The following is a 12,712-nucleotide window of genomic DNA, read 5'->3' as shown; positions in this document are numbered from 1 at the left end:
TGTTTGTCGGATTGAAGCAGGGAGCTCCGAACTAGACGTTCGTTTATAACGTTATGTGAGACTGCTTCCTAATGATAACTAAACCTATGTTGTTACCATGAGCACTATCAAATTTTCCAAGGTCATCTAATCGTGATATTATTCGAGGAAATGTTTACATTTACTATTTAGTCGTGCATCCATAGGTCAGTAAACAACTGTTACATATTGCAGTCTTATGCTTTTGTACGTACCTATATTATATTTATTCATGTCGTTTTCGGCCATAGCATCTCTACCAGTTCCGCTGGTTGTAATGTTTTGTTTTGAGGTCGTATTAGTTGGTAGATTTAGGTTTTATGATTTTAATGTTCTATTGATATTTAATAAATTAACATCCACTTTTTGTAGAAGCATAAATGACCAAGGATATTATAAATTCCTTGGTCGTGTGTGCTCTCTTTGTAACTTGTTTGTGAACTCTATAGAGTAGTAGAGTTATTTATCTGAAGGGCTATGCATAAACCGCAATATAAAAAAATATAGATAAATTTGTTTTTTTTTTTTATAATAATGTTACTACTTTGAACCATAGACTTAGTATAGACGTTTTTGAACTAATAATATTCGTACAAATGTAGAGAGAGTAGGCATTAATTTGTAGCGATATTACTACTACCTAGCTACAGATAAACTATCTATTAACGATAACATAATATAAAAATAACTTTATAGAAACGGCTTACCTATAATATGTTGTAACAAGAATGTTTTAATATTTTCGTGTATAATATAAATTTCTCTGCAAAAGAAACGGACACAATTTTTTTGAACAATGAAAATTATTATCTAAAAATTAAATAAATAAAATTTCAATAGCTTTAATCTTCTTTAGATTATATTATATCTAAATCATGTATTATATAATTAAATGGTGTTCTAGGAGTAATTTAGAAAACCTACCTGGTCTTTGGCTCTATACCTATTTCAATTGAAAGTGTTCTTATGTATTTGGAATTAGTAATCATTTTATTTTATTTTTTATCGATAATTATCTAAAACACTATTGGTGTATATTCTGTCAACAGCAATAATGATCATCAAAATAATTGCAGAATTAGCTAACGTAATTACACAAAAAATACGGTTGAATTGAGAATAGGTATAGCCTTTTTAAAATAAACATTTAAACATGTAACCGCACGATGTTTTTTTCGATTTGAACTTGCTGTTGGCCGCAAATGGCCTTTACGGCTTCACCGGGCGCGTGTGAAGGGACGAGTGCAGATGGCACTCCAAGCCCGCGAAAGGGTGACCGACAAAATGTCCATTCTTACCTATGCCAGCGGCGGCTCGGGCCTCGGCTTGGGCCACTGCACTACGATTCCCGGCCAGGGATGGAGAGTCGGTTTGGGTCGAGGGGAGAGGAGTCGGCTAATTGCGCTCAGGTGTATTCCTGATCGTCCCCGCCGGTTGGAACGGTGTGTACGTTATGGTTGTGTGCGTGACGAATGTTCCGCGTAGGGATGAGGGGGAGGGGCATTTGTCAAAGTAATTAGATCGTCGGGGTCCAAGAGTCCGTGCCTCAGGTTGCGACGTCAGGGGATAACTACACAATGGTAACAATATTTATTTTACACATATTATTTTTTAAATAATCTCAAAATGTTCAATACACAAAGTTTTGTTTGTCTACTAAAGTGGTTGTTTAGTAAGAAAGAATATTTAAAAATGTTCAACTTTAGCTTACCTAAGTATGTTAACGTCACAATTTTCTGGCACTTCAAAAAATGCATAATTTTTTTGTTTTAACAAAATATTAATAATTTCGTAATGTTCTTATTAAACGGGCAAAATAAAAAAAATATTTACAAATTCCGAAACAGAATATGCAACATATTCTATAATTAACGTTTTAGTTCACTTATACTGAACTTTTTAAATAATCAATCTGTAATAATGAAAAATGTTAGATTGTGTTTGAAAATTATCGGTCAACTACGGTATGAAGGCTCTCAAGTATTTACTAATTATATTTCGTTTTTTAAATATATGTTCAAATTAGCATATTAATCATGTGTAAACGAGTTCATATACTCGTACCTGACCTAAGTAAAGAAATATCAAATTCTTCAATACTGTCTATATTGAACAATTTGATATTTATATTTATGATAATGATAATAATAATCATTGCTTTTCCTCAACACTTACTTTTCAGATAATCATTTCAATATAAACGTTATTTAAAACTATCACAAATATCAATAATTGTTTTAAATAAATAGTAACAAGCAGATGTTTTTGTTTTATTGACATACCTGACCTTGTAATTATAGATATTTATTTTTTAGTTTGATGTAAAAGTAGATTGACATTTTATATATATAATTTCTTAGATATATATTTCAGAGTTTTCTTTATTTAATAGCCCTTGTTAACATTCTTAAAGTTATCTTCTAAATATTGTTTGTTGTCTCGATCTACAGGTAGATAAACCATCAAGGAATTCCATAACTTTAGCTCCATATGGAACTATTTATTTCCAATGTCCTATTTACTTCCTATTTATTTCCAAACAAATCTAGTTACAATTTTATCATAGTAGTAGATAAGATTTATTAAGCAAATTCGTATATTTCTTTCTTTCCTGACCCTGTAAGAATCCGTGAACATAGTTTAAGACTTCGCGTGCCTAAAAACAAGTGACATAAAAACAAATATTAGGAAATTTTAAACACGACCCACGTACTATGTTACGATATAATTTATGATGGTGCTTCGCAAAATAAAACGGCAACTTCAGAATAAACGACAATAAATAAGTGACAAAATTCATATAAGGCCAACATAGAAGACATCCTTAAAAATTGAAAAAGAATTATCCAAATTGGCTCAAAGATGACAATGATATGACAAAACAAACACACACTAGGTAATTCAATTTAAATAAAATCATCATTTTTGGTGTCTTGTAAAAAATTATAATATTCTCAAGTAAAAAATCATCAACGGAAGTACACATTATGAATCATTCATTGATCAGAAATAGATAATCCAACTTAATATTAATAAATTTATAAAGATGTTTGGATGACTCAAATATGCTTAAAAGGTTAAAATAATTTAAATTAAATTTGGTACACAGGTTATATCCTAACTTAATACATAGCATTGTATACTGATGCAAAAACCGCGGGAGTAATTGTTAGATAAAGAGACATAGTTTTTCTTTTTATTTCTTAAGGGTTTTTATCTTCTACCTATATCTTCTTAATAAATGAGAATGGAAAGGTACCTAACCCTGCCTGTGCTATCAATATACGATGGCAGAGCTCTAGTGAGAGATGATGCGTGAAAATTAAATCGAGTCAGGTAGCCTCGTCATGAATTGACCACGATGGTTTCTAGGAGGAACCGCGTGGAGGTTCGACCTGCTAGGGTATATTGCTAGCAGTGGATCTATTAAACCGCATTACTAACAATCCCTTTCTCCCTCTTTAGGTATATAAGCCTCATCGTACCCTGAATTGATTTCTCAGATAACATTTTATCTACCATGCCTATTCACGGAGAGAGGAATTAATGGGCGTCAATAATTTACAGAGATGCTAAAAATTTTTGATTTGGGTTCAGTTAATTTAGATTAAATAAGGTTAATATTTAATTTATTTAGGTGAAAATACCGTACGAATTCTTCTCTTTCCATCGAGTTTATACGATACTCTAACGGTACATGATCGATGGTATTACAAACTTGATAGTGGGATAACCAAGGCTTTCCCAAGAGAAGAGTAATTTTTTTTTAGATTATAGGGATATCGGAGTCAAACAGCTAATTTAATATTATATATGTTAATTTTGGTTCCACAAAACCAAGGAATCCATATGGAATTAATGAGTGAATGGCTTTTGAAAAAGGGAAAGATCCAAGACATATTTCCTTGAAATTATCAAAATTAATAAAGATTCAAAGGCATCATTCTCATATATCCTTAATCAATAAACTTGTGACATAAAACTAAACAACGAACATCTGACAAAACTCGGAACAATGTGACTAATCTGGGCCAACTTAAAAAATCGATCCAAATCGAACCCAAGGCCTCGTTTACCATACAAAAATCAACTAATAAAAATCATAGGTATCTACGTACCCACAAATTACACACCCATATAATTTATGTATAACCTTAACTCATTGTTAAACCTGATAATATTGTGTTATCAAAATCCTAGAGCTTATTATCATCAATAGAGTTATCGATTCTGATATCAAAATAAAAACGTTGAACATATACCTATTATGTGTATAAGTTTTTGTCGAATAATTGTCTAAAAATAAAAATTCTGCATTCTAAGTTAATGGATAAACTCGTAAATCATGGATATACTATAGATGTAGAGTACCTTTTTTTGATAAATAAATAGATAATCGCAAAATTTCTAAATTTTATTTCACAGTCGCGAATAATAATAGAGCATATATATATAATAATAATTCTCGTACTGTAAAATTTACTTTTTCTGTAACTAGTGTAACGTTAACGATCACTTTATTCTTTCCAGATAAACATGGCTGATACGCCAGAGGGCGAGGCAGCGTCATCCAGAAACACTTCTCTAACAATAACCTTACCCACAGTCCTGTGTACTACTGAGCCAGAAAATTCGGATATTTCCTTAAAAAGCAATTCTTTTGTGTCTTCTGAATCTAAATTGTCTCTTCCATCAAATTTAGGTACCCCCACTTCGCCTTATAAGCTATCTTCACCACTATCTTTGCCTGCTTCACCCAGCCCTTTCAATAAAACCGTCCCACAGACGATAGTCAAACAAAATTCAATAAATTCTAAAGAAAATTCTACAAATACACTTATTCAACAAGATGTCACAAAGAAACCTCTTGAAACTGGATCAGCGACAGGTACGTAAAGTTTGTTTTAACTTTATCTGTAAGATTTCTATGATGATAATAATGTGACATAAATATTTTCTATATAATTCTTATTGGTTTTTGATTCTCCTCTATGTGTTGATTGCATTTAGTTCGATTAAATAGGTATGTTCTAAACGAAATCATTAGTAAAAATTTACACAGTATCAGACTGTATATTAGAGTGTGTATTTTAAAATAATATAGAGTGAAAATGAATGTAAATTTAAATCTCTATTATTACCTGTATAATTTTTTTAATGTAGTCATTAAATGTAATACAATCGTGAAATAAAAAAAAACGCTTATCAGAAAAAGTGGCTGTATTTTTTTAAGTAAGATATCCAGACGCTTAGCTGAATGAGTGATAGCTTCCGTCATATAAGTCAGAGTAAGATTGATATAGAACAATACTATTCGTGTAATATGAGGTTTCTAGATTTCCTTTTTCCCTTTTATATTATGTATAATGTTCCTTACACTCATAAATAAAAATCTATGTATAAGTATATGAATTCAAAACCAACGTATTTTAGCTTTTCAATCACACAATTGAAATACGATTTTCATTTTTCAATAATATTTCTATCATCGTGCATATATTTACAATAAAAAATAAATACAACTAAAGACCAGATTAAACTTACGGATGATTTTCAATAAAATGATGATGAGTATGATCATGTTAATCTAAAACATCCACGTGCCAACTTGTATTACTAATATAAATTTATTAAAGTTTCTTTTAATAATGGGCATCCAAACATAGAGCCGTTTATAAATAAAAATATAGACAAAATCTCATATTTAATATCACTTAGATAAGGTTATACATATACAGTAGTAGAATTAACAATGCTGAAACAATTTTCTGTAAAAAACTTTGTAATATTTTTTTATTCTTAATTACTAATGAGTATATCTTTTTCATCCGAAAAAGATATATTGATGATAATATTTCACTTTTCCATTATATTTGTAGAGAAAATTCTAATTTTTTATACTAATTATATCGGCACGCTATGCAGCGAAAATAATAGATAATAAATAAGGCAATTATTGCGTTTCTGTTTAATCCATAGCCCTTATTCTTGTGGTCTAACATTATAATCGTCTAAAAACAAAAATAACTTATTATACCAATACTTTTGTACGTACACCACGCCAATAACTTTTTATAATCTGATTTTGATGTTTCTTTTTTATTGTCTAATTTAAAGTATTTCGAGATGAAATTGGTCCCATTTGAATTTAAGGAAAACATTCTATTTCTAAGGGTTGGTAAATTGGAGATAATTTACACAAGGATCCTTTGTATCTCGCTCGCTTTTTATGATTCCATCCGCACCAAAACAACTGTGCATAACTTTTTAAACCGTAGTATTATTTCTTTTTTTCTACTAACTGTAAATAATTCGGTGCTTTGTTTGTGTAAATTGGGATGCGAAGTTTCTAATTTTATATTTTAATCGAGGATGGTGATGTTCTTTATGACGATGTTGGACTAACAAATTTCGTCACAAAGTTTTCATATAACAGTAGTCTGGTATTATGAATACTGAACCACTAAGTACGAATATGGGTACTTACTGTATCCCGCGACTTTGCTCGTATTATTGGGTTATTACTGGGTTATCATTTCACTATCATCCATAAAAAGAAAACTTTTTTATATGTATTGGATAGAATTCGTGCTCAGCAGTAGAACTGATTAGTCGCATTGATGAATATACATAATTGTAAAATGCAACGAATCAGATAATCTTCAAAGTACGGATTATAATCTAATTTCATTATTTCCTTTGATTAAATCTACTCGTAATTTTCTTATATTAATTTCTTGCCTTTGTCTTAACTTTTGTTTGATGTAGTGAAATGAATAAATGAAACCATATAATTTATTTAATGTCGTGAGGATCGTGTTATTAGGGACTATTAGAGACGTCCTTTTAAATATACATTATGGAGCAACTTTTTTTTTTACTTTACTATTTGGCAACTTATTTCTACTAATTATAAAGATAAAGATTTCATTTTTTATGTTTGTTTGTAATGAATAAACTAAAAATACTCAATCGATTTTAAAAATTATTTTACCTAAACAAAGCTACACTATCAACGAGTAATATAAACTATATATTAATAAAAAAAAAAATGAGATTCCCATATAAATTATAATAATGTAACTCAAAGTATCAAACTTTTGGCTAATAAGGCTATTATAAAATACTAATTTATCTTTCTGTCTATAAAGCCGTGCGATGCTGGGACGGATTGCTAGTCCGAAATATAAAGATAAATAATAATAATAAATTTTTCATATTATCTGTCAAATTTATATTTATGTATAAAATATCTCTATTACAATTACTTCCAAAAGGAAAAGGTTCTTATCTTAATTAATTTGTAATTTATTTTATTATTTTCGCGATTACGGCCCTCATTATGAACTGGTTTTGATAATTATCTATGCTATTAATAGTGTTCACTTCTATTGACTGCATTTTATATACTCATAATAGGAAAAAGCAATCCTTATTCTAGGCTGTTATTATTTAAATATTTATACATCGGGTAATTTAGAATAATATCAATATTTATTAATATTTGTCAAAAATTCCATTATCTCGCTTATGCGAAATATACGAGTAATGTGTATTTACAATATTCAATTGTCAATGCTCAACGTTGGTAGCAGTCGTACCACTGAATCGATAGCTCGTCTAGAAATTGATAAGGAATCCTAGGCTTTGAGAGATTATAGAATATCAGTACTTATTCTAGGGCCCTGAAAATGGAAAACCTCCATTGACATCACTGGCGTCCAACTGAAAAGCTTGCTTTACGCAGTCGAGCGCTGAGTGCGGCCGGAGGCGGTCTCCTCCCGGACAGTTCGCGCCACGATGCCGGGAAAACAACGTAACGGTTGCGTAAACTGAAGTGGCATCTCATGAATTTTCTTACCATACACGTTAGTATAGGGAAAAGTTCGTTAAGCGTACCTTCCGAGAACAAAGTTCCGCGCATTCACGGCTCAAACCTACTCTCAAAAACTTTTCAAGGATTCTCTTTATCTCGTATGAGAGAACTTGAAATACTTGGAAAATTAATTGGAGATATGGCGATCATTTTCGTAATAACTTCTTCTATTATGTGGCAAAAATAAAATTAATATGGATTGTTTGAAAATAAGTTTTGAAAAGTGAATTTTGCGAAAATGCCATGTTGTGGTTGTTGGTGGAATGGTAGACAGAGGCATCGACCGCCCGACCCCGACACCAGAGGTAAATGTATTTTTGATAGAAGAATAGTATTATTTCTCATGTACAATTCTACGTTTATTCGTATGCAATATACGTTATGCTAGCTTACTATCTGATTTATCAACACACAGATGCATAAAATAATTTGTAACAGTTTGATTTTGATTCTTTATGTGAGCCATAGACGCAACAGCATGTACCTATTTTGTAACTCCAAATTATGCTTAAAAGAGCTTAATCAACTGCAACTAAAATTGATTCCAAGTTACTTTAGAAAAATTTTGTTTAAAAAAAGTTCAATGAATTGATAAAAATCGTGATATACCTTCTGGTATTTTCGGAAAATTTTATTGCGAGAGATTCGCTGTCAAATAACTTTTATGAAGGATAAGGCAAATAGTTTAGTAGTGACCAAGTAGTGGCAGTTTTCTTATGAAGTGAGTGACTTTTGGCATTTGTGTTTTATATTGTAGGTACATAAGACATTCAAGTAAAGGTCTTTCAAAAAGTATTACTTAATTTTTAATTACTTTATTTTTAATTTAATATTTAATTACTTATACCACAGATAATATATGCTTATACTATAATAATTATTTTTATGAATGCAAATAATCAACTGGAACTGGCATGGATAAGATTCCATGCATGCTTATTATACTGCATGTAGGTACTAACACTAATCACGACTTTCTTGACTTTTAGGGCAATCATTAATGCACCAAGTATGTCAAAATTTAATAAACAATTTTGACTTTCACATATATAAATGAGTACTAAGTATACGATAATAAAAAATAAATTATTCCTAATCCTAATAGACAAAACATTTCTCGTAAAAAGAGATAGGAATCTTATTTGTCAACATTTAGTAATATAATCCTTATTTCATTATCTTTAGTCAAGCGAAGTTTTGAAAGCTTTTGTTCTGGAATGAAATAATATTGTGGATCATATAACATAACACAATATGTTTAAAGATGTGTGTTATGTACGTACTCGTACATTTATTTATTCAATTATTAACTAAAGAACATAATATATTATTTTTATTTCACCAATGCAACGCAACGGTAATTATTTCATAAAATACATTTATAATTATATATTATTATATTTATAAGTAATTTTGTAAATTTAGATGAATTAATATTCAAATTCTTATTATAAAAAACTTATTCAAAAGTTTATAACTTTCAAAATAGGAACGCATTCTATTTTGGAGTTAAAAATAAATGAAGTACATTTATTTCATTAAAAGTGAGTGACTAAGTAATTGTCTTTTTATGAACAGTTTTACGTTGACTATTGCGAAGCTGTTTCTATCAAATTGTCTTGGGTTGCGGCTTACAGTATTAGGATCTTTTGTCTACTTACACTATAGCTATGTAATGTGAAATCTCTGAGCAACGTCACTACGCTAAAATTATATACAGAGTAGACACCGTTTGTCGTATCACCTCACTTTCAGGGCACTTCCCTTGATAATAAGTCGAGTCTGGGGATTCTTGGCGTCGATATATCTAGCGACGTCCAGTTTTGCGGTCATCTGGAGGAAAAAGCTAAGATAGCTTCCAAAAAGTTGGGGGTGCTCAATAGGGTGAGACGGTATTTCACGCCAGAAAACCGCCTGAAACTGTATAAAGCTCAAGTGAGGCCACACATGGAATACTGTTCTCACCTGTGGGCAGGAGCGCCACAGTACCAACTCCTTCCGTTAGACCGCATTCAAAGTCGGGCAGCTCGAATTGTTGACGATCGGCGTCTTACTGTCCGGCTCGACCCACTGAAACTGCGTAGAGATGTTGCATCTCTGTGCATCTTCTACCGAATTTATCATGGGGAGTGCTCTGAAGAATTGTTCGGATTGATACCTGCTGCAGATTTTCACCATCGTACAACCCGCCATAAACTAAAATTTCATCCCAACCATCTGGACGAGTGGCGGTCCTCCACCGTGCGTTTTTCAAGGCACTTTCTTCCTCGCACAACCACTCTTTGGAATCAACTTCCAGCAGCAGTATTTCCGAACCGATACGACAACATAACCTTCAAGAAAAGAGCATATTCCTTTTTAAAAGGCCGGCAGCACACCTGCAATGCCGTAGGTATTGTGGGTGACCATGGGCGGCGGTAGTCACTTACCATCAGGTGAGCCGCATGCTCGTTTGCCCCCTGTGTTGTAAAAAAAAAAAGCTGACCCCGTAAACGTTGTTTTACCACTTATTGCGAAATATAAAAATCGCAATTAAAATACAGGGGTTGATCATAAAACGACGAAAATTTTAAGTTGTATGTATTTTTCATAGCTTAATCATAATAAAATAACAATGGGAAAATTTGTCGAAAAAATAAAAAAAAAAATTTTGGGGAGGGTCACCCTTATCATTATGAAAAATAGATGTCGGCCGATTCTCAGACCTACCCAATATGCACACAAAATTTCATAAAAATCGGTAGAACCGTTTCGGAGGAGTTTGGTAACAAACACCGTGACACGAGAATTTTATATATAAGATATTTTTCTTAACGATATGTATCACTCGACATAGGAAACTGTGGTGTCTGTGTCTGGCGATGGCAAGTTTTTTCTCTGTATCACTCAATACCTACAATAGTTTTTTTTATGCAACTTAGAATGGTAAACAAGCTAATGGTTCACCTGATAAAAAGTGCTAATTGCCCCCTATAAACATGAACAACATTATGGATATCTTAGAATACACTGACACTCATGGTATGGGTACCACGAAGGGCCGCGCATTACTATTCCTGAGGGCTCATACTCCCATACACTATAACTTCACGGTCATATCTTACCCTTCATAACAATACACTGCCGTCCGAATACAATTGCTATACGGCAGAGTTACGAATGTGACAGAGATACTCAAACAGACAATTTTTATATAAAGTTTCCCTCTGGTCTGTAGTTAAATTCATAATAATTTTATGAGAAGAAAAACTAGTCGATCGACGGCTGGTATCATTCTATTCAACACAATACAAAGTTTTTGCATTTAGTGCTGTAACTTTTACAAAACTTTATAGGTGGAAGGATAGGTATTCATAGAGAATCTTTTTTGTCAAGATAAAGTTTTTATACTGTTGAAACTCTGATGGTTCTAAAGGGAATTTCTCATGGGAAGCTAAAATTTTGGACTTCCTATTCTTACACATCCTCCTGTCAAGTTGTAAGAAAGACTAACTTTTTTGGCAATATTCGATCCATGTTTCTTTTGGAAAACGAAAAAAAAATCATTGGTAGACTACTATTAATGTGTGCTTTGTAGATATGTAGGTATTCATTTTTTAGAAACTTCGGTCTCTTTTGTAATCTACCTTTTTTTACACTTCCATATGCAAATCAAAGTGGGCATTGATATTTATTCTTTTAAACGTCAGTTTTTTCATGGATGAAATAGTCATTATATTTTTTCGTAGTAATTTGTCAGATCGATATCTGATTAATTTCTACCATAATGGTATTTAACGTAGACAAAATAAGGTTTTAGTGCGGTGAATTATGCTTCGAGTGGTATAGTATTGATTATTATTTCGAAAATTAGAGTGTTTTCGTGGCTATAGACGATTTTCACTAGCAAAATAACTATTTGTATGTGCATGTGGCATGAAAAAAGGTGATATTATATATATGTATGAGGAAGGGTATCAACCCGAAACCCAGCGAAACTAAATTTTCGAACCTTTCATACAACCCGTAGGGTTACTTAATCAATTTAGTTTAACCATAAGGAATACAAACATTCGTATCTTATACAATATTTTTATGACGTTATGTAGGTATGCTGAATTCGTATTACAGTATTATCGGGTTCATCACAGTACAATAAGTAAATCGTAAAATGTTAAACCTAACAAATAATAAGTACGTACATAATTTGTTAAAAGCTATACAAAACCATAACCCTTCTAAGGCGTTGCCATAATTAGGTCACCGTCGGTAGTCTGCCTTGAATATACGAAGCTATATGTATGTATATATATTCTTTATTGCACTTCTAAATTGTAAATTACATTGTTTAATGCATTTATAAATGTTGTGAGCAAGGGTAGACTTATATCTTCATTCAAATATCTACATAATGTGATAGTTAGTGTATGATTTATATAATGTCAACATTCTATAGTATATATAGCGCTGTTATTTTTATTATACTTATATACATATGCAACCTGCATTTATATACATATAGTATATAATATTATCTTACAAAATAAGCATGTAAAACTATAAAATACCTTTAATAAATTTGTAAAATATGTAAATGTTAAGTAGGTATGAAAATATAAGTAGCATATAAAACGTTTTGCTCATCTACGGTATCTTAAGACGGAGCATTCATCTTTTGCACTAGTTAATATTTATAAGGATACATTATAATAATATGCACCTGAAGTAACAATAAAAGCATTTCATTAATTTAACTGAATAACATCATAGTACAGAAACTATTGTCCGTTTACCTATCTGGTTATAATCCGCCGAGTTCTTTTCGATCTAGTTTTCGCC

The 12,712-nt window shown here is 31.3% G+C and overlaps 1 protein-coding gene across 4 annotated transcripts in view; it reads left to right on the top strand.

The window, feature by feature from the left end:
- Positions 1-12,712, top strand: part of LOC113516276 (cytochrome b5 reductase 4) — a 90,759-nt gene that overhangs the window by 14,509 nt on the left and 63,538 nt on the right. Inside the window, exons 1-2 of one of the 4 annotated variants that reach the window (XM_052901043.1) lie at positions 67-185; positions 4,549-4,906. In XM_052901043.1, the coding sequence (XP_052757003.1) occupies positions 4,555-4,906 (352 nt within the window). In that variant the 5' untranslated portion in view covers positions 67-185; positions 4,549-4,554. Of the gene's footprint in view, positions 1-66; positions 186-4,548; positions 4,907-7,699; positions 8,200-12,712 lie in introns of those variants that run through there. The other 3 variants (XM_052901044.1, XM_026900672.3, XM_026900670.3) reach the window with 3 other exon arrangements.

This window comes from Galleria mellonella, unplaced genomic scaffold (assembly GCF_026898425.1).
Source record: "Galleria mellonella isolate WM207_F2 unplaced genomic scaffold, CSIRO_AGI_GalMel_v1 utg74, whole genome shotgun sequence".
In the NCBI taxonomy this organism is placed as follows: domain Eukaryota; kingdom Metazoa; phylum Arthropoda; class Insecta; order Lepidoptera; family Pyralidae; genus Galleria; species Galleria mellonella.
The sequence above is the reverse complement of the archived record's forward strand: the minus strand, read 5'-3'. Positions and strand labels throughout refer to the sequence as shown.